General features: G+C 59.3%; 3 protein-coding genes across 3 annotated transcripts in view; 2 read left to right on the top strand and 1 right to left on the bottom strand.

The window, feature by feature from the left end:
• The window catches only part of CARD14 (caspase recruitment domain family member 14), a 48328-nt gene extending 42848 nt beyond the window's left edge, over positions 1-5480 (top strand). The window contains exons 16-21 of the mRNA XM_004374099.2: positions 211-274; positions 923-1037; positions 2843-3016; positions 3231-3352; positions 4546-4661; positions 5247-5480. Coding sequence (XP_004374156.1) covers positions 211-274; positions 923-1037; positions 2843-3016; positions 3231-3352; positions 4546-4661; positions 5247-5454 — 799 coding nt within the window. The 3' untranslated portion in view covers positions 5455-5480. The remainder of the gene's footprint in view (positions 1-210; positions 275-922; positions 1038-2842; positions 3017-3230; positions 3353-4545; positions 4662-5246) is intronic.
• Positions 5481-6344: 864 nt separating this feature from the next.
• Positions 6345-17038, bottom strand: SGSH (N-sulfoglucosamine sulfohydrolase). The gene is made up of 13 exons (XM_023729166.1): positions 16913-17038; positions 16646-16788; positions 16338-16467; positions 15900-15964; positions 15345-15454; positions 14792-14952; positions 13887-13992; positions 13487-13637; positions 12646-12802; positions 11556-11637; positions 10295-10498; positions 7219-7774; positions 6345-6635 (listed from the first exon to the last, which is right to left on the bottom strand). Exons 1-13 carry the CDS (start codon positions 17036-17038, stop codon positions 6584-6586), a joined length of 2043 nt encoding a protein of 680 aa, XP_023584934.1. The 3' UTR covers positions 6345-6583.
• A 127-nt stretch (positions 17039-17165) lies between these two features.
• Positions 17166-21549, top strand: part of SLC26A11 (solute carrier family 26 member 11) — a 25596-nt gene continuing 21212 nt past the window's right edge. Inside the window, exons 1-4 of the mRNA XM_004374098.2 lie at positions 17166-17209; positions 18388-18623; positions 19134-19326; positions 19739-19824. Coding sequence (XP_004374155.1) covers positions 18390-18623; positions 19134-19326; positions 19739-19824 — 513 coding nt within the window. The 5' untranslated portion in view covers positions 17166-17209; positions 18388-18389. The remainder of the gene's footprint in view (positions 17210-18387; positions 18624-19133; positions 19327-19738; positions 19825-21549) is intronic.

The raw sequence follows: 21549 nt of genomic DNA, 5'->3' as shown, positions 1-21549 counted from the left end.
GTCCAGCTGCCTTAGTCAGGTGCCTTTCAGGTTTGTGGCGCCTCGGAATGTCCTTCCGCGCCTCGTCTGGCGCCCCCTTGGACTTGCACCCAGGGACAAGTGCCTGCCTCTGCCTCCACACCCCCGACGCCTTGAACGGTGTGGCCCCTTCACCTGGTTGACTCTCTGTCCAGCCCCGGGCAGCGGGTGAGCCCTCTGTCCTCTCTGCAGGGCCCAGCAGCTGCTTATCGCCACCATCCAGGACATGACACGGCACAGCACAGCTGCCCGCAAGGTGAGGGGCACCTGGGACTCAGGGTCACCCTCTGGGGGGCCTGCCCCTTCCCACCTGGCCTTCCTCGCTCCTGACCTCAGGCCCCAGCTCACGCCATCTGCCCTCGTTCCACTGGAAGTCTTGCCCACCTGGAGTGGCAGGTCAGGGGGCTGGGTACTGGCTGGGGGCCAGTGTGATTCATCCCCACCCAACCTGGGTCTGCACCTCCCCCGAGGCCAGCCCGACCTGTGTGTTTGAAGCGGCTCGGCTGGTCTCCAGCTGTTTCTCCGCCCAGGCTCTCCCTCCTCCCTCCTCCCTCTTTGCCTGCTCCTCTTACTTCCCTGGGGTCTGGCGCCTTCTCATTCTCGGACGCAGACCCCAATCCATACTTCTCTGGGCTGGACTGTCCAGGAGGACCCCACTCCTCCTGCCCCCTGCAGCCCGCCCTCACTGCCGAGGCCCTGCTGGGGGCTCTGACTGCCTCAGGACCCCTCCTGTCTGTCTTCGCTGTATCCTGCCCCGGCACTGAGCTTGGCACCCTGAATGTTCAGTGGGCATGGCCTGATGGAGCAGGGGTCCCACAGGGTTTGCTGATGGGGTGGGGTGCGGGCAGGGCAGGTCCTGTGTCAGTGGCTTCAACACCCCCTCATCCCTCTCCCCCCCCCATAGCAGTCATCTGGGGGTCCCCAGAAGCTGGTCCGAATTGTCAGCATGGACAAAGCCAAGGCCAGCCCTCTGTGCTCGTCCTTTGATGGGGGCCAGTCAGACCCTGGCAAGTTGGAAGGTGAGGCTGCCGGGGGTGTCAGCAGCCCACCATGGGCGAGGGTCTTTGTGGCGGCTGCTAGCTGGGGGGACTGCTGGGAGATGCCACTTCTCTTGGGCCAGCATCTGATTTGTAAGAGTAACAGTTAAGCTCCAGGTGCCCAAAACCTGTTGCCATCAAGTTGTCTCTGACTCCTGGCGACCCCACATGTGTCAGAGTAGAACTGTGCTCCATAGGGTTTCCAGTGGCTGAGTTTTCAGAAGTAGATCACCAGGCCTTTCTTCCGAGGTGCCTCTGGGGAGACTTGAACCTTCGATCTTTTGGTTAGTAGCTGAGTATGCTAGCTCTTTGCACCACCTAGGGACTCCTAGTTGAGCCACACATCTTTAATATCCTTTAAACAGACCCGCCTACTTCTATAATCTGCCCCAGTAAAGCAGCCCCAAAGTCATTGGTACAATTGTGTTGACAGCAGAACTTTGAGAACAGTAAGAGCTTGAAAAGTACCCAAATGCCCAATGTCATACAAACCTGTGGGCCCCCCATGTAGCTGCGGGGTGAGAGTGAGTTCAGGGGTCACAGTAAAGACCTCAGAGTGGGCCCTCCCCAAGTAAAACCACACAGCGCAGTCTGCCCGATGGGCATTTAGAGTGATGTAAATAGTTTTGAGAGGACAGTAGGGGTTCGGTGTAGAATTCTCCTTTCTGTATGGGAGACCTGGGTTCAATTCCTGACCAGTGCACCTCATGCACAGCTGCCACCTGTCTTGGTGGAGGTTTTCGTGTTACTAAGATGCTGAACAGGTTTCAGCTGAGTTCCCACAGTAAGACAGACGAGAAAGAAAGGCCTGGCGATCGACTTCCAAAAATCAGCCAATGAGAATCCTATGGATCACAACCAATGGTGGGGCCAGTGCGGGACCGGGCAGTATTTGGTGCCATTGTGCGTGGGGTCTCCGTGAGTCGGGCTGACGGGACGGCAGCAAACAACAACAAGATAGTTTAGAGTTAATTTTCTTCTGGACAAGTTTCTTGGGTTCGTACTCTGAAATGACATGCAGAGAATATAAATGAAGACCTGGGTAAGGGGGCCCAGGAGAAAGAAGAGGGGACTATGTGTCCCGGGAGGATGGGGGGCGGGGGGCACAGTGTCTCCCAGACCCTGAAGAGTTGCTTTCCGCATGGGCCAAACAAGGAAGCAGCAATGAAACTGCTGGCTGAGAGGCTCGGGCGGCCCACAGAGCTGTTCGGCCAAGGGGGGACAGTCACGTAGTCAACAGTGACCAGGGTGTGAGATGTCCACCAGCCACGAGTGCTGGAGTCCGGTGCGCGGCAGATGCTCTTCTCGGTGCTGGGGCTGCAGTGGACAAAACAGACTTGGGGGAGGGGGAGCTAGACAGCTGAAGATGGGGGGACAGTGGAGGGGGCTGACGAATGAGGGGGAAGCTGATCAATGGAGGGAGCTGACAGGTGGGGGGAGAGCTGATGGTGGAGGGACTGATGGGTGGGGTGAGCGCTGACAGGTGGGGAGCTGACAGGTGGGAGCTGACAGTGGGGGGACTGATAGGTGGGGGGAGAGCCGATGGTGGAGGGATTGATGGGTGGGAGAGAGCTGATGGTAGGGGGCTGATAGGTGGAGCTGACAGTGGGGGGCTGATGGGTGTGGGGGGCTGGCACTAGGTCTGATAGGTGGGAGTTAACAGTCGGGGGGTGTGGACGAGTGTGGGGGGACTGACGGTGGTGGGTCTGATGAGTGGGGGGACCTGACAATGGCTGAGGGAGATGACACAGCCTGGGTGCCCCCTGCTCACAGCTCTCTCCCCACAGACTCATCCAATGTGTCTTTCTGGGCTGAGAGCTGCTTCACCCTGGTGCCCTACACCCTGGTGCGCCCCCACAGGCCCACCCAGCCCCGGCCCGTGATGGTCGTGCCCAGGGTGGTCGGGAAGATCCTGATCGAGAAGCTGTGCCTCCTCAGAGGGTTTGAGAAATGCCCAGCAGGTACGCTCTCACCTGTGATCACCTGTGACCCAGCTGCGTGTGGGGCGGGGTCAGGCCCTTGCAGGGCAGTTATCCGCTCTCCTTAGGGCCCCCGGAGTTTATGTGCGAGTCTCCTGGGGCTGTGGCAACAAAGCCGAGAGAGCGGGCTGTGCCAAGGGTCCAAGGTGCACAGACAGGGTGCCATGGAACGTCCCGTCTGCTCTGTCACCTGCAGAATACTTGAGCCAGGAAGAGTACAACACCCGGAGCCAGAGAGGGGACATCATCCAGGAGCCAGAGGGGTCCGGCAGCTGCTGCTGGGTGACCCGTCAGGCTGTGGAGTCTCTGATGGAGAAGGTGGGCCCGAGCCCGCTCAGGCACGGAGGCTGTATTTGGGGAGCTCATTCCCTGGGGTGGGGGAAGTGGGGTGAGGGCAGGATTCTCTCCAAAGCTCGGCAGTGAGGGCAGATGGGCAGAAGCCATTCCCAGTGTGGCGTGGGATGGGACGTGGGGCAGCGGCTGCAGTTGGCTGACCAGGAGGCTGGGGACATTCATCCTCCCAAGGCCTCCTGCTCAGTGCTCAGCCCCACCTGTCTCTGGCTCTGTGCTCAGGGGAGCCACATGAGAGGCCACGCCCTGCCCTGACACTGACACCCACGTGAGCTTGGGCGAGTCTCCTAACTGCCTTGAGCCTCAGTTTTACCCCTCCGCAGAGGTTTGGTCGAAACTTGTTAAATGACTGGCTAAGGGGGGCAGCCAGACTCTCAGCTCCCTGGGTGGCACAAACAGTTTGCACTTGACTACTAACCTAAAGGTTGGTGGTTTGCGCCCACCCAGAAGCACTGTGGAAGAAAGGCCTGGCGATCTGCTTCTGTAAAGATTACAGCCAAGAAACCCCTATGGAGCAGTTCCACTCTGTAGCACATGGGGTCGCCATGAGTCAGAACTGACCCAACAACATTGAGTTTGGGTTTTTTTTTTTAACCATGCTCCCCATGCGTGCGCAGCAAGGTTGTTTTAAGTTTCAAACAATGGAAGGATTTAACTGCGGACAATCACATTGATGCAGATACAGACCGAGGGAGGCAGTGGTGGGCCCAGGGGAGGTGGCAGCCAGACAGGACCCCCACCTCATGCCCACAGAAGATACTAAAAAAAAAAAAAAAAAAAAAAACCCGAACTCACTGCCATCGAGTCGATTCTGACTCATAATAGTAACCTGATAGGACAGAGCAGAACTGCCTCATAGGGTTTCCAAGGAGCAGCTGGTGTATTCAAACTGCTGACCTTTTTGGTTCGCAGCTGAGCTCCTAACCACTGCACCCCTAGGGCGCACACCTCAGTCCCACACCGGGGCTTGCAATTCCTGGAATTTCCAGGTGAAAAATCAAACAACGGAACCTAAGATGCTCCTTGCTCCATGTATAAAGCAGCTAAAGAATCCCCAACTCCCCTCCCACTCGCCATTCATGTTCAGCTAGGGGTGTGGGGCTCCCTTCGCGCACCGCCCTGCCCAAGGCCATGGCTCACTTCCTCCCTCCCACCCCCAGGGCACGCACGGCCTCCTGGACTTGGGGCTGGCCAGTGTCCGCGCCCTGCACAGCAGGGAGATTTTCCCCATCATCCTCCACATCTCCACCAACGAGAAGACAGCCAAGAGGCTCAGGTGGGTGCCTCTACTGCCACCGAGCAGCAGACCTGGGACCAGGTCCCTGAGCACCCCTAAGGCCCCACCCATGGACCTGGGGGCCTGTTCTGGTTCCCAGGAACTCTCTGCTCTGGCCCCTGAAGGTGCCAGCAGGGCAGTTAGCCACAGCTCCCTGGACAAAGGTTCCCCTCACTCCCGGGAAGCAGCCCTGGGCACAGCTGCGGGGGTGAAACCTGGACCACCCTAACTCGACCAAGGAAACTTCTAGGGGGCTGCACATCGCCAGAGTGCATGTGGTTACCGCGTTCTAATCCGTGCTAGCTGGGGACCAAAGCAATGCTGACAACGGTTTACATCTGAGGACAAACCCAGACGGCCTCCCTTCGTGTGTGGCACTTGGGGTTGAAGGTCATAAACCAGACCCTCCCCCATCGGGGGAATGTCATTTGGGGCCCAGGTGACATGTCCCGTGGTCTCTCCCTCGAGGTGTGGCCAGGGCGTGGGCACATGCTCTGGTGTCTGCACCTCTGGCCTGGGGCCCAGCTGTGGCCGCCTTCCTGGGCTCTGCTCCTCCAAGCCCGCCCTGCCCGCTCCCCATTGCAGGAAGGCCCTGCAGCGGCTCGGCACATCAGAGGAGCAGCTGCTGGAGGCGGCCAGGCAGGAGGAGGGGGACCTGGACAAGGCACCCTGTCTGTACAGCAGCCTGGCCCCCGACGGCTGGAGCGACCTGGACACCTTGCTCAGCGGTGCCCGAGTGGCCATTGCGGACGAGCAGAAGAAGATCGTGTGGACAGAGCAGAGCCCCCGCTGATGCCCGTGGAGGGGCAGGGGGGCCTCTGTGTCCCTGTCAGTGCAGACCCCACTGTGGGCGCTGGCTCCCTCTCCTCTGGGGTCTGACCTCGGACTCTGGTACTGTTCTCCCACGGGGCAGCCTCTCACATCTGCTCACTGGTCTGTGTGAGCCCTCTCCACCCTCACCAGGGTTTGGAACCATCAGACCAGAGACCCGTGCGCCTTTCTGGGCGCGTCTCCCAGCACAGGAAGCCCCAGGCGTGTCTCCGGATATCTATCTGCCTTTTTGCAGCCTGCCTGCTTGCTCCAGCTCCGCGGAGGCTGCACCTTCATTTCACATTTCAACGTGTCAAAGGGCTTGTTCAAATCTGTGGAGCTGTGGTCCGGCAGCCCTGTGCCCGCGAGGCCCCACGCCCTGCCCGCAGCAGAGGACAAACCCATTCTGACCGTTACCCTGGCTGACTCTTCCCAGCTCCCAATGGCTGGGAAGTGCCTCTGTAACTCTAGTTTATAGAGACTGGAGTGCTTACCTGTAAATACAGTTTCCAAGTGATGGAAATAATATCTGAAGTGGGTCTGGGCTTGGTGGCCACAGCCCCGGGCCCTGGAGCGCCGTGTGGGCATCCTGAGATACCCGGCTCAGACACCTCTGTGCAAGTGCCAACCATTCTTCCTGCACCTCAGCCCTCCTGGCGCAAAGCATCCTTCTTCCACCTCCCGGCCTTCTTCCTCACCTCCTGGGACCCTCATGGACCGAATGCTCTTTTGATAGCAGTGCCCACCAAAGGAAGGGGCTCTAGTGTTCAGGTGGGTATCATCATAACCAAGTTCAGAAAATGAAATTCTATATATTTGCTAAAATAAAGAGTTTTTACAATCCTGTGGCCTGCTGCCTTCTCCCCATCTACCCCCAGCATGCAGTTGATGGGGAGGGCAGGGTGGTGGGATCCCACCCACTCTAGGGAGAGAGCCTCCACTTGTCGAGTTTCCAGTAAAGCTTCCATGGTAGGTAGAGGCAGGGTAGGTATGGAACATTCTAGAAGAAATTTCTGTGTCATAGACACTGGTGCTTGTCCAAGTAGAACTAAACCAAGCCAGAGGGTGGGAATGTTCTACTCTCGGTGGTGGCGTTTCCATCCTTCGGCTCTTCAAAAGGAAGGGCGAGCTTTGTCCATAAAATTATAGTCGCCACTTAGGGACCTGCAGTGAATTGGTGGGTTAGCATGAACCCAGCACTGGGGTCAAGAACTTGACGTGGGACAAAACGAAGCATAAACAAGCCCGAGTATCTTTCAGAGGCATCCTCAAGTCCCGAGGCTGATTAAAATCAAGCAGCCGTGTTCCCATGTCGAGCGCGGTCGGGACCAGCCCGCCACCCCCAAGGCATGGAGGCTTCCCTCTTCATGGTGAAGGCTCAGAAATATCTGTGGGCTCCAAAGCAGGTCCCCTGCTCACTCCCAGAAAACAAGAAAACAAGACTCCCTTGTCCTGAGCATCCTTACCTTGTCGTGGGCCAGGACCCCGCCCCGTCCCAGGTCCTTCCTAGCATTCCTGTGCTGGGACATGGCAAGGACTCAAGGACAATGGTGTCCCCTACATGGTGGCAGCACGCTGGGGAGGGGGAAGGGGCCGGGCACACGCTCTGCTCTGCTCCCCAAGGCAGTGGTAGGAAGGATGGCAAGCGTCACGGAGCTGCCTCTGCTACCCATCACCAGCCGAGACGGCCTGCTGGCCAAAGGACGGTGTTGGGAGGGGTGGGGCACGTGCCAGCGTGGACACTCACAGCTCATTGTGGAGTGGCTGGCACTGGGGAGAGAGCTTCTCCTCAAGGACCCCATCAGGAGCACACACCCAGGGGTCGTGGGTCTCCCACTGCCACTTGGCCAGCTGGGTCTTGAGCACTTCCAGAAGCTGGGCATAGCGTGGGTCAGCAGCCAGGTTCTGAGTCTCGTGGGGGTCCTGGCCCCGGTCATAGAGCTCCCAGCGCTCCCGGTAGTAGTAGTGATGGAGGTCCTTGTACCAGCCCGTGGGCTGGCCCGCCCTGGTGCGGTTCAGCAGGTCCTGGAACGTCGGGGAGACATAGAAGTCCTGGTCGACGGGGAAGGGCATCTTGAAGTTGAGGTTGTGCACCAGGTGGAAGTTCTGGTGGTACACAGAGCGCATGGGGTAGGACATGGTGACCTCATGGAGGCTCTGGCTGCCAAAGACGGTGGTCCAGGGGGGCTCTGACTCCAGCGCCGGCAGGAGGGACCGCCCAGTGAGCTGCACGGTCTTTGAGCCGAAAATGGTATAGCTGGGATAGGGAATGGAGAACCAGTCCAAGATGGTGGGGGTCAGATCTGGAAGGGAAGCGGCGTCTCAGCATGGCAGGGCCTTCCAGGGCACTCACCTACCTTCAGAAGGACTGATCTAAGCCACTGCGGAAAGATGCTGGGCCTCCCAACAGGAGGTTCTGCTGCGGGCCCAACACCTCCTCACACCATTTCTCTGGGCCATGGGTTATAGATCGAACTGTGTCCCCCAAAAGACACGTGGAAGTCCTAACTGCTAGTACCTGTGAACGTGACCTCGTTTGGAAATAACGTCTTTGACGACGTCACCAGTTAGGTTGACATGAGGTCTTCCAAGAGTAGAAAACAAAAGCCAAGCCCACTGCTGTCGAGTCGATTCGGACTCATAGCGACCCTACAGAACACAGCAGAACTGCCCCATAGTGTTTCCAAGGAGCGGCTGGTAGGTTCATACTGCCGACCTTTTGGTTAGCAGCCGAGCTCTTTACCACTGCGCCCCCAGGGCTCCATCCTAGAGCAGAATGAGTCCTAGGCCAGGATGACCGACGTCCTCATAAAAGAGAAGAAACAGACAGAGGACAGAGGAAGGACGCCCTGTGACGCTGCAGCTGCAGCCGAGGAACGCCTGGAGCCCCCAGAAGCTGCGAGAGGGAGGAGCAGATCGGAGCCCCGGGAGGAACCAACACGGCTGACTCCTGGCTTCCACAACTCTGGGACAATACGTGTCTGTTCTTATAAGCCATTCAGTCTGTGGTGCTTTGTTACTGAAGTCCTAGGAAACCCACACACCATGACACCTTTAATCATACAACAAGAGAACTCGGTCACCTCAGGGGCCTTTCAGTGAGGAAGTCCCCCTGTGGGGAAGGCTCACCTGGTCTTGTTCTGTGGTGTGACCACAGGGCTCCCTGGCTTTATGCTTTGGGGCCAAAGGGAGACTGGGCCCTGGCCCACAGAGGACACGTGTGCCCCACCCAGGGGTTCACCCCGGGCTGCTCACAGTCTGCCCATGCTCTGAGTTTCATCTGCTCATCTGTCAGGTGGGAAGAGACACCCTAGGCCTTCTTCAAGGTGTAGGGTCCTTGGGGAGGCACCACAATGAGTGCAGGGGTTCTCAGAGCATCCCAGGACAGCAGCAGCCTCACCCAAGGGCTTGTAAGAAATGCAGATTCTCAGCCCGCCCCGGATCTGCTCAGTCAGAGCCTCTGAGGTAGGGCTTGCAGTCTGGATTTAACAAGCCCTCCTGGTGCCTCGGATGTGGGCCAGCGTTCGAGCACCACTGGTGGAGTGGAAAAGGCAGCGAGACCCAGGCTAGACCCTAGCTGTGTGCACAAGCTGTGAGACCCAGGCTAGACCCTAGCTCTGCGTGTACAAGCGGTGAGACCAGGCTAGACCCTAGCTCTGCATGCACAAGCTGTGAGACCCAGGCTAGACCCTAGCTCTGCGTGTACAAGCGGTGAGACCAGGCTAGACCCTAGCTCTGCATGTACAAGCTGTGAGACCCAGGCTAGACCCTCTGTGCGTACAAGCTGTGAGACCCAGGCTAGACCCTAGCTCTGTGAGTACAAGCTGTGAGACCAGGCTAGACCTTAGCTCTGCATGTACAAGCTCTGAGACCCAGGCTAGACCCTAGCTGTGTGTGTGCAAGCTGTGAGACCCAGGCTAGACCCTAGCTCTGTGAGTACAAGCTGTGAGATCAGGCCAGACCCTAGCTCTGTGTGTACAAGCTATGAGACCCAGTGTCATGGATGGAATTGTGTCCCCCCAAAATATCTGTTAACTTGGCTAGGTCATGATTCCCAGTATGTATGACTGTACCGTTTTGTAATCTGATATGATTTCCTTATGTGTTGTAAATACTATCACTATGACTTAATAAGATAGATTAGTGGCAGTTATACTGATGAGGTCTAAAAGATTAGATGGTGTCTTAAGTCAATTTCTTTCGAGATATGAAAGAGAGAAGTGAGCAGAAATACACGGGAACCTCATACCACCGAGAAAGCAGTGCCAGGAGCAGAGCCCGTCCTTTCGACCTTGAGCTTCCTGCACTGCGATGCTCCCAGACCCAGGGAAAACTGATGACAAGGACCTTCCTCCAGAGCCGACAGAGAAGAGAAAGCCTTCCCCTGGAGCTGATGCCCTGAATTTGGACTTGTAGCCTACTGGACTGAGAGAAAATAAATTTCTCTTTGTTAAAGCTATCCACCTGTGGTATTTCTGTTACAGCAGCACTAGATGACTAAGACAGCCAAGTTAGACCCTAGCTCTGTGTGTATAGGCTGTGAGACCAGGCTAGACCCTAGCTCTGTGTGTACAAGCTATGGGACCCAGGCTAGATCTTAGCTCTGCGTGTATAGGCTGTGTAACCCAGGACAACTGATGCACCTCTCTGAGCCTCATATTTTTCACCTGTGAAATGGGGAAGACCGTCCCTTCCTCGCCCAGGTGGTGTGAAAACCACAGAAGATACTGGGCGCACAGCGCTGTCCACTGTCTGGTGCACACGTGGTCCGTTAACTGTCAGCTCCGTCCCCCCCCCCCGGGCTAAGACAGACAGAGCCGTACCTAGGAGGCTCACGTAGGCCTCGCTGACCTGGCCCCAGCGGCGCGGGTGCTTGGGGGACGACACCAGCAACGGCTCTGCTGTGCCCGGCCAGTATAGGTTGGTCCTGCCGCTGGGGAAGGGGACCCCATTGTCAGATGTGAAGATCACCAGGGTATCATTCAGGACACCGGCTCCCTGCAGCTCCTGGAGCACCAGGCCTATCCCTGCAGGCGGGTGGGGAAGCAGGGCTCAGCACGGACGTGGCGGAGGCAACAGAGCGCTGCATGCTCACGCCTTCTTCCTCCTGTCCCGGGACCCTGCACTGTCATCTCCTTAAAAGTCCCTGCTGTCCTCCCTGCCTACCTTCCTCCCCACCGCACTGTTCTCCCCACCCCACCGCCCTCCCCACTGTCCTTCTCACCCCACCATCCTCCCTGTCATCCTCCACACCTTGCCATCCTTCCCATGCTGTTGACCTCCCCACCTCACCGTCCTCCCTACCCCACTGTCCTCCCCACCGTCCCCCTGCCCCACCGTCCTCGCCACCCCACTGTCCTCCCCACCGTCCTCCCCACCGTCCTCCCCGCCCCACCGTCCTCCCCACCCCACCGTCCTCCCCACCGTCCTCCCCACCGTCCTCCCCGCCCCACCGTCCTCCCTGCCCCACCGTCCTCCCTACTGTCCTCCCCACCGTCCTCCCCGCCCCACCGTCCTCCCCGCCCCACTATCCTCCTGACCCCACTGTCCCCCCATCCCACCATCCTCCTCACTGTCTCCCCACCCCACCGTCCTCCTCACCCCATTGCCCTCCCCGCCCCACCGTCCTCCCTACCGCACCGTCCTCCCCGCCATCCTCCCTGCCCCACTGTCCTCCCTGTCATCCTCCACACCTTGCCATCCTTCCCATCCCGTTGTCCTCCCCATTGTCGTCCTTACTCTACTGTCTTTCCCACCAGTCTGGGTCCCTCACCCACCTCCCCACCCCGAGCAGGCCTTGCGCGGGCCTCCACCCGACTCCTCCCCTCCAGGGACTCTGATCTCTCGCCGGCACTTCCGCGCAGTCCCCACGCAGCTGTCACCACCCTATACTGGTTTCTGTGCTTTCTGGGATCTCACGTCTGTTCCATGAAGCTAACAGGGTGAGACTTGGCCCACCCCCTTTGCAGGTCCCCAAGAATGAACGGCACCCACATGGATAAATACAACCCCCACAATGGGGTGAATGGTGGCCCACCTCCGAACAATACATCCACTCCTACCACCCAGCTTCCTGGCGCCCACCTTGGTCCATGCGGCCGATGGTGGTGTACTGCGCAGCCAGGTCGGCTCGGGCGGCCGGGGTGTCTGGGATGAAGTAAGGCACCTGGGGAGGCAGGTAGGTGGGAGGCCAAGGTGAGAGGAGACACGACTGGGTGCCCAGCCTGGAACTGGGGGAGGAGACGAGGTGCCAGCCTTCTTCCTGTGGCCTGAAACCACTTCCTCCCTGGGAACGGATCAGCCCAGAACACCCACAACCTTTCAGTTATCACACGTCCCTCTGCCGGCCCCAGGGACGGGACCTGGATCCAACTCACTCAGAGGGGCTCTTCTCACATGCTGAAGTCACGTCAGGCTGGGGCGGGGGCCGCGAGCACAGAGGGGAAAGGGGTCCCGGAGGTGACGTCACTAGGCTTGCTGTCACCCTCCCCCCACGGACCTTCTCCGGTACCAGACCACACAGGATCCTGACTAACGTTTTTTGTACCGACGTTACTTGTAAATCACAGTTCTTGTACATCACTCCTTTTTTTCTTTTAATTACTAATTCATTCTCAAAATAGTTATTGATAGAGGTTCACAAATACTAATCGCCACAAACTTGTACCTATAGACTACAAAAACACGCGTGGCAAAGAAAACAGCGTGCCTGCAACACGGGCAGACGAAGCCACGTGATTCACAGCTTCATCGTAATTGGGTTAGAACGACAGCTCTGACAGGAGCCCATTACAATGTTCAGGAAGTAAATTAGCATAGAGATTCAGCCTCACAGGTATACCGATACACATAAGCTAGGATTATAAAAAGTATTTTTTGGTGTTTTATCTAACTACAGAGATATTTTTATAAAATGTAGTAAATTTCTGCTAAAATACTGCACAGAAATTTACAGGCAGTCATTTTGGCGTCACCCCCCCGACAGTGTTACCCGGTGCGGTCCACATCCCCCCAGTGATGCCACTGGTTTAGGGATTGCTCAGGGAGGGGGCTTCTTCTGGATAAAGTTAGTGGGCCAAAGGCTGTGAGCACGGGGCGGGGTGGGGGTAAGCAGGGGTTCCCAGGATTGCACAGGCACAGGGGCCTTGGGAATACGGCATGGGGCCTCTCCTACCTGCACGTCCTGGGGGTCGTAGGTCTGGGGGGTCCAGTCTGGGATGTGCCCCATGCCACTCTCCCCATTGCCAAACTTCTCACAGAAGGCCCCATACTGGGGCTGTGAGTGTCCGCAGCGGTGGGGGTCATGGAAAGCAACGTAGAGGAAGAAGGGCCTGCAAATAGAGGAAAGGGGCCTGTAGGTGAGGAAAGGGGCCTGGGGTGGAGAAAAGGGGCCTGGGATGGAGGAAAGGGGGCTGGGGTGGAGGAAAGGGGCCTGTAGGTGAGGAAAAGGGCCTGGGGTGGAGGAAAGGGGCCTGGGGTGGAGGAAAGGGGGCTGGGGTGGAGGAAAGGGGCCTGTAGGTGAGGAAAGGGGCCTGGGGTGGAGGAAAGGGGGCTGGGGGTGGAGGAAAGGGGCCTGGGGTGGAGGAAAGGGGCCCGTAGGTGAGGAAAGGGGCCTGGGGTGGAAGAAAGGGGGCTGGGGGTGAGGAAAGGTGTTGTGGGTGGAGGAAAGGGGCCTGCAGGTGAGGAAAGGGGTTGCGGGTGGAGGAAAGGGACTGAGGTGTGGGTCCAAGTCAGCTGGTCAACCACCCAGCTGATGAGTGCTTTGACCTCCTACTCTGGGGACCCCCATCCTTTAGGGAGTAGCCCACCTCTCAGCTTTGCCTACATCCTAAGTGTCCATGACCCCCATGGCCCCATGTCCTCTCTTCCTCTGACCAGATTAGTTTGAGCACCTGGAACCTTCTACTCCAGCTCTCTGGGGACTCCAGGAGCCCCTGCTGAAGACTGTGGCTGTGGGTCAGTGGTTGCCTGGCACCAGGTCTGCATGTGTGAGTGAGGGGGCAGGGCCGACCCACCTGTGGTCCTGTGACTTCAGGAATTTCCGGACCAGCAGCTTCATCCTGGTGATGTTCCGGCCCACTTGGAGGACAGAGCTGTTCTCCTCCGTGTAGGCGAAGTCAAACGGGTACACTGCCTCGGGCCCCACGTGCTTTTTCCCAATGATGCCTGGGGCAGGGCGGGCAGAGAGCCTGTCCAGGGTGCCCTTCAGCCTCCCGCTTCCCTCCTCCACCACCAGATCCTAGGCCCGGCTCCGGCCACCCTAAGGCATCCAGGTGCCTGGTTCTCATGGACCCTCAGCCCAGCCAGGTGCTCAGAGCAGGTGACGTCAGGACAAGGCACCCCCGGCCAGGGCCTGGCCTGGCCTCAGTGGGGGTGGGGAGGGGCTGCCCGTCCTCAGGTCCCAGAGCGCCTCACCCGTGTGAACGCCGGCCCGGCTGAGCAGCAGCGGCAGGCTTCGCACCTTGTCGAAGGAGTTGAAGTGATGGACGTCCTGGTGCAGGCCGTACATGCCCTGCTGGTGCTGTGGCACAGGCTCGCTCTGTGAGGCCCTGCCCACCTCGTCCTGCCCTCCCCACGGCTCAGCAGAGAAGGGGCCTTCCCTGGCTCCCTGATTCGACTTTAGGAGATTGTCTTGGCCTCCCAGCTCCTTGCCCGACAGCCCCCAGGTCCTTCCCATGAAAGGAAGTCATCAGCAGCAGAGAGCACAGAGCAGAAAGGTGTCCGCTACAGTCATAGGCGCCTTTACTTTCTTTTCGCTCATTTGTGCTAAGTTTTCTATCACGATCACACGTTGTAGGGTCAAAAACACGGTACCAGGCCCCTTTTACTAACTAGTTTCTTTATATCGTAAAAGAAATACTTATGCATATAAAACAACCAAACCCCACGTGAGTTAATACTTAGTGAGCATGCCAGGCACTACAGAGATATGGTATTAACTCACTCAATGCCCGTCAACACTCCTACGAGGGAGGTGTTATAATGATACCCGTTTTACAGCTGAAGAAACTGAGGCTCAGGGAGGGAAGTTATGTGCTCAGGGCCACACAGAGCGGAGAAGCCAGGGTCCATGGTGGACATGGGGACTCCCTGGCTTGCACTCTGACGGTCCCACCGAGCTTCCACCCTGAGGCTTCTGTTGACCACACTGTGCTGAGGTGCTGCCGGGCATGGGCCTGGGTGGGGAGGGAAGGCGGGAGGCATCCCCAGGGAGATCAGGGAGGGGCAACTCACGCACAGGCCTGGGCCCGGGTCCTGTCTCCCATTCCCCTGCGTCAGGGGCCCTCCCCCTCCTCCTCCTGCCCTCCACCTGTCCTCACCTGGGGCAGGCCAGTGAGGAGGCTGGCCCGGCTGGGAGAGCAGCTGCTGACGGAGGTGAAGGCATTGCGGAAGATCAGGCTGCGGTGGGCCAAGGCGTCCAGGTGTGGGGTGGCGATGGCGCTGTTGTTGTATGCGCCGCTCTCAAAGCCTCCATCATCCGCTGAGGAGGGTGAGGAGAGAGAGAATGAGGTGGGGACTGGGAGAGCAGCATGTGGGGGTGAGGGAGACTAGGGCCCTGGGGAAGGTACTTGGGTCAATGATGCCTGGGTGGGCATGACATCTGGGAGGGCATGACATCTGGGAGGGCAAGACACCTGGGAGGACAAGACACCTGGGAGGGCAGGACATCTGGGAGGGCAGGACACCCGGGTGGGCATGATACTCAGGTGGGCATGACATCTGGGAGTGCATGACACCCGGGTGGGCATGATACTCAGATGGGCATGGTACCTGGGTGGGCACGCTACTCAGATAGCCATGATACCTGGGTGGGCATGACACCTGAGTGGGCATGATACTCAGGTGGGCATGACTCCTGGGTGGGCATGGTACCTGGCAGGCCTGACACTCGGGTGGGTATGACACCCAGGTGGGCATGATACTCAGGTGGGCCTGACTCCTGGCAGGCATGACGCTCTGGTGGGCATGATACACGGGCTGGCCTGTTATCAGGTGGTGGCTGTATGAGCGGATGAAGCACAGCCCTGAGCAATCCTGAGCCCTGTATAATCCGTGTGAGGCCCTCTGGCCGGCAGAGCCCTGCTGAGGGCCACCTGAGGGTCCACCCTCAAGCATGCGTCCGTCCACTGCCTCCCACTGGAGCACCTGTCCCATCTGGTGGCTAAAGAGACACTGAAGCCTGTCTGCTCCCACCCCCTCGCCCTGCAGGAAGCAACTGAGGCCCAGAGAGGTCACGTAGCTGGGCAGTGGGGAGCCGGGGCTGGGTCTCGGCCTCTTGCAAATCCACCAAGCTTCTTCCCTTTTCCCTGGAGTCGAGGAGCTCAGCACACCCCAGAAAAAGCCAGTGGGAACCCCAGGGGCAGCCCCTGCCCCAACTCCCTCAGAGAACAACACAGGGGCCTGGAGCTGTCCTTGAACAGAGCTCACCCTCCCCCCGCCGGCCACTGGTCCCTGAGCCTCTGGGAGAATCGGACAGGGGTGCCAGGGTTACCCTGTGGGGACAGCAGGCTGCCGCAGGCCCAGGAGGAAATGCCGCCCTTCTCCTAACCCGTGCAGGGTGTCTTAGCAGTTGGCCACGGATTTGAACCAGGGCTGCATGTCCCAGGTCAGGGAGGATCCAGAACCAGGCCCAGGCCACGCAGGAACGCCTCCTTGTGTGGACCCCACCCGCATCGCTGGCGGTAGGGGCGTGGCCGGAACCCTTCGCTGGTGGGGAGCTGTCTGTGTTGCGATTGGCGGAACCTCTCTCCCAGAGACCACAATGTCAGGGTTGCTAATCAGAAGCCTGGGTCTGGCCGGGCGCCAGACCTCAAAACCGGAAAGAATCCGGGCTGGGCAGTCACCAGCTGGCTCCGCCACCCAAACCGGAAGTCCTGTGAGCAGCAAGTGCTGAGGAACTTGGGGTTCTGGGGGGCTGGGGCTGAGGGAGGTGAGTGGGGTGGGGGCTGTGGCCTTGGCCAGAAGGACGGCACTCTGACATGGAGCGCTCTGGGGTCTGAAATGAGAAGGCAAATTAGGGGGTTACCACCACTGGGGGGAGATGGGAGCCTGGGTGCCCCGCCATCTCTGGGGACCTGGGCACCAGGCCCCCTGATGGCTCCCCCTCTGGGGTGTGTAGTTACCTGGAGCCTTCTGCGCGGGGCCCACAGTGTCACCCTGGCTGCTCTGGGTACGGATGGGAGCTCTGGATCAGAGCAGGGGCCGAGCGGGGGTGCTGATGCTGGGAGTCCCCTCCAGCTGCTGCCCAGTAGGAGGGCGCCCCTGCCTCTCCTCTAAGGAGGCAGCCATGTAGAGCCTGGGGCAGCAGGGAGGGGATCTGGGGGAGGGGATGACTGTGGGGGTTGCAGGGCACCCGGGGTCGGCACTGACCATTGGTGGGGACGGGGAGAGTGGCCAGTTATGGGGCAAGGAGAGGTGGCCACACGAGGGCAGTGCCGGACCGCGGCGGGTTCGCGCGGGCGACACTCACCGAGGATCAGCAGCACGTTCCGGCCGCGCGCCCTGTGCGCTGAGCACAGCCCCAGGACGAGCAGCAGCGTGCAACAGGCTGGCCGGGGCCGGTGCATGGTGGCGGCAGCAGCAGGTCCTCGGGCTGGCTTGGGCCCGGCCCCGCCCCGGTCACGCGGGATCCAGATCCCGCCCCGTCTGGCCCCGCCCCGGGCCCGCCCCCTGCGGATCCTGCGGATCCTGCGGACCCGGCTGCGGCGAGGACAGGAGACCCCGCGCTGTGGTGGCCGGTGAGTGTGCTGCCGGGGGGCAGAGAGCGGCCCGGGCCAGGGGCTGACGGCGACCGAGGGGTCCGGAGGGCGGCCGGCGAGGGGTCCTAGGATGCAGGGTCCCGGCGAGCGGGGTCCCGGGGAGCAGAGTTCCGGGGTGCGGGATCCTGGGGCGCAGGATCCCAGGGCGCCTCCCGCGGTCACCCCATCGCGTGTCCACCCGGGTCTTCACTGCCCTCGGTCTTGCTTGGGCCGGGGGCCTCCGCCGGCGCGGGCTCCCCGGCCTTCGACGGCGGGCAGTGACATCTGTGGGGGTGCGTTCTGTCCTCTTGCTTGGGGCGATTGGGGCCTGGGGCCGCTTTTGTGGGGGGGGCGTCAGGACCCCAAAGGATGCTGCACTTGAGTTAATGGAGAGCCTCTGACGTTCTCCCAGAACCTACTAGAACCTCTGGGGCCCCTCCGGGGATGGGAATGCTACAGGTGGGGGCGGGTAAGCGAGGCTTCCGAATGAGCGTCCCCCCACCTCCAGCGCCGCAGTCCGCCGTAGTGCGCGGCGCCGCGCTGTGCGCACTTGGAAAACCTGGAAGCTCCTCCGGCCCCCCAACTCCTCCACCCCCGCCCCCGCCGGCCAGACCCCGCTTCTCTGCGCGGCGCGCTGTTAAATCTCCCGGGAAGCATTGGGGTTTTGTTAACGGTGCTGGAATGATTTGAAAAAGGATAGCAAGAATAGGTCCACCGCTTGAAGAATGCAACCAGTGTCACTGAATTGTACAGGCAGAAATTGTTGAGATGGCGTATGTTTTGTTGCGTGTATTTTTCACCACGGTAACATTTCTGTTGAAAAAACTCCCTGGGGAGGAGGGAAAAAACGGAAACATACTCTCCTGGGAGGCAGTCGGTGAGCCGAATTAGTCTTTAGGCTTCTTATTAAGAAATCATTTATTGGGGGTTTTTGGGAGGGAGGAAGGCCACTAGGGTTTGGGCAGGGGATGCGTGATGAGGGGGCAAGGCAGTCACCCGCCTTTGGTCGAGGGCCCCTCTGTGTCGTGGGACCACTTTACACAGCTTGAAGACCTCATTTCTCAGATGAGCACGGCCCAGAGGAAAGAACCCTTCTGGATCGGACCCCCTGGGGGAGGGGAGACCCATAGGGCCCCTCCTGACTCTTCCTGACGGCCGGCCTGCGTCTCCGTCCCCAGGGATGTCCTCCTCCGTGCAGGCTCTGGGCAAGCCCAGGTCCCCAGGCTCTGGCATGGCAGGGCAGGCGGGCTGCTGCTCGGCGGCAGCCCTGCAGAGGCGGCTGCCCATCCTGGCCTGGCTCCCCGACTACTCTGGGCAGTGGCTGAAGATGGACTTCATCGCGGGGCTCTCGGTCGGGCTCACGGTCATTCCACAGGCGCTGGCCTATGCCGAGGTGGCCGGACTCCCACCCCAGGTGAGGCTCTGCCTGGCGCCAGCATGTTCCCTCCCGACAGCCTGGCCCCACTCCCGGCTCACAACTCAAGTCCAGACTAGAGGTGCACCCCAGGTTTCCAATCCCCCGGGGTTCACAGTCTTTTCAGTCGGAATCTCCTTTGGGCAGGTCCACAGCCCTCTTCCGGCTGCTTCCTACACCCTGGCCCCGACCTATTCTGAGTGCCCACGTGGGGCCCGCACAACCCAGTGGCCTTCAGAGCACGCTCTCGTACTATCAGACTCAGGCACGAGCACGCAGACCCTCACGCTCCCCACAGTCAGCACCAACCCCCTCCCACTCTGTGGTCACAGGTACCCAAGACCCAGTTGGGTGGGAGAAGAGGAAAGGCATCTGGTCACTCAGGGTGGCCCGCACGTGGATAAGAGAGGGTGGGTCCCAACAGGGCCACCACTGGACACACCTGGTGGGGGGGAGCTCCCTCTGCTGCTCAAAGCCCCCTGGCTGCTCACTGCTGTCTCTCCCTCACAGTACGGCCTCTACTCTGCCTTCATGGGGTGCTTCGTGTATTTCTTCCTGGGCACCTCCCGGGATGTGACTCTGGGCCCCACGGCCATCATGTCCCTCCTGGTCTCCTTCTACACCTTCCATGAGCCCGCCTACGCCGTGCTGCTGGCCTTTCTGTCAGGCTGTATCCAGCTAGCCATGGGGTTCCTGCGTCTGGGTAAGGCTCGGCTTTCCTGCCGCGGTGGGAGGGGCTTCAAGTCTGCTCTTCCTGGTACCTAGGCGCCTGCCTCCTGGTGATATCCTTGACCTCAGCACTCCCTGATGCATCCTACGTCCCCGGGTTGCGGGGGGGAAAGGGGTGCCCTTAGCCCCCAGCCCTGCCCCGGAGCAGGCTCTGGCCTGTGTTCAGAGGCCAAGACACTCAGAGCAGTACCCAGGGCCTCAGACCCTAGTCTCTCTCCCGCTCTCCAGAAACAGTCCAAGCAGGGTGCCTCACTTGCCAAGTTCTTGGCTGCAGCCTCTGTCCCCCAATCCGGCCCACACCACCCTGCCCAGTCCCACATCCACCCCGTGTCCCGTGGACCTGGAGGAGCTGGGGACCAGCTCGGTATTCCTTCCTGGCTGGCCAGGGTTCCTGCTGGATTTCATTTCCTGCCCTGTCATCAAAGGCTTCATCTCTGCTGCCACCATCACCATCGGCTTCGGACAGATCAAGGTAGGCACGCTCACTGCCCTTTGACCAGGGCTGGTTGGCACAGGGGTACCTGCCGGGCACCAGGACTAAGGCTGGGACCTGGCATCTGTGGGCCAGTGAAGGTCTGCTGTTAGAGATTGTGGTCCTCCTCCAAAGAGCTCGAAGCCCACTGAGCTTCCAGTAACAAGTAACCAAAAACAGGCAACAGTTTCAAAAACTGTATTTAACAATAAAAGGATCCTTCTCAGACAGATGTTGAGCCCCGTTCAGAGGTTTTAAGGTGGGTAATTTGGGCAGCTGGTAATGATGTTATCAGCCCTTGTCTGAGTTTCTCCCGCCAGCGTGCCTGGCTCGTCCCAGAACGTAGGAACCTGTTACCTTGACTACCCACTCCACCAGAAAGCCTTCACAGGACATGAGCATACCACCAGCGTTTCCGCAAGCAGATTGTTTCCCAACGCTACTTGGATGGATGATTCCGTATTTTATTGTTTCCAGTTTCGTTCACTGTTTTTCAAATGCTGCGTTTTTTATAGTTCTATTTAAACATCTGTAAACCATAACCCATTGCTGTCGAGTCGATTTCCGACTCATAGCGCCCCATAGGGTTTCCAAAGAGCGGCTGGTGGATTTGAACTGCCGGCCTTTTGGTTAGCAGCCAAGCTCTTAACCACTGCACCACCAGGCCTCCAAGAAGTACTAAAATCAATAATGATTGACTGAGGAAATTCTTCTCGTACTGGGTTTTAGGTTCTTGCAGGGCAGACACTGTTACGCTGACAGTTGCCACCCAGAGCTGTGTGTGGTGCAGAGTAGGAAGGCCTTCACTCAGTGTGGCCTGGATGGAGCTGAGCTGAAGTCTACAAACACAACCCCTGGCCCTTGAGGGCGGTCTCAGGGCCACACCCCTGCCTCCTTACCTGGTGTCACCCAGGGGCATCTCCGAGGTTTGGTCCCCAGGTCTAGGTTCAGCGCCAGGCTGCTCCAGGACTGTCTTCCCTGACAGGTGATGTGAGAAACCCAACGGCAGCAGCAATGTCTGCGTTTAAGTGAAGTAGCAGACATATTTGCCCCCTTACTCCGCTAGGTCTGGGTGAGGCTCCTTCCGCATGCTTCATTCTCACACTCTGGGAGGTAGGTCTATAAAACCCCCGTTTTATAGGCGAGGAAACGATGTAGAAGGTGTCTTACAGGTTATACACACTCCTATGTCAGCGAAGCTTGGCGGTCGCTGTTCCGTGGGATGGTCTGCCCTTTATTCTGAAACAACATGCTTCCTTCGCTTCTAACGCCAAGAATGTTCTTTTATACAGTCAGAGTCGCAGTGGATGGGATTCGCACTTAGTACCTAAAAACTTGGCAGGCGAAGCTCCCCAGACGGGACTGGGTCAGCACTTGCAGTTTTTGGAGGGAAAGCCCAACATTGAGGGGGTTCTCCCTACAGGGGGCCCGAGTCTTGTGTCAACACACCGGTGCTGCCTCCATTTCCCCTCTGATGCACCCCAGCCGGTCTGTACGAACTGGAGAACTAAAGCCCAGAGCAGAGACCGCTCCCTCCCACCCCAGGACCCCAAAGGTTGCGGTGGGAGGTACCCCTTTCCGTGAACGGGTAACTCCCTGGAGCGGGGTCGCTTAAAGCCCGCCCACCCTTCAGCGTGATTTTTCCTTCCGGTGGGGGAGGTGCCGGCCAGGAGGTTCGCCGAATGACCGACGTGGCTTCGAGCCAATGGCGGCGGGGCCTGCCGG

This window comes from Trichechus manatus, unplaced genomic scaffold (assembly GCF_000243295.1).
Source record: "Trichechus manatus latirostris isolate Lorelei unplaced genomic scaffold, TriManLat1.0 scaffold00028, whole genome shotgun sequence".
NCBI lineage: Eukaryota > Metazoa > Chordata > Mammalia > Sirenia > Trichechidae > Trichechus > Trichechus manatus.
Note: the sequence above shows the minus strand (reverse complement) of the source record. Positions and strands in the feature narration are given on the sequence as shown.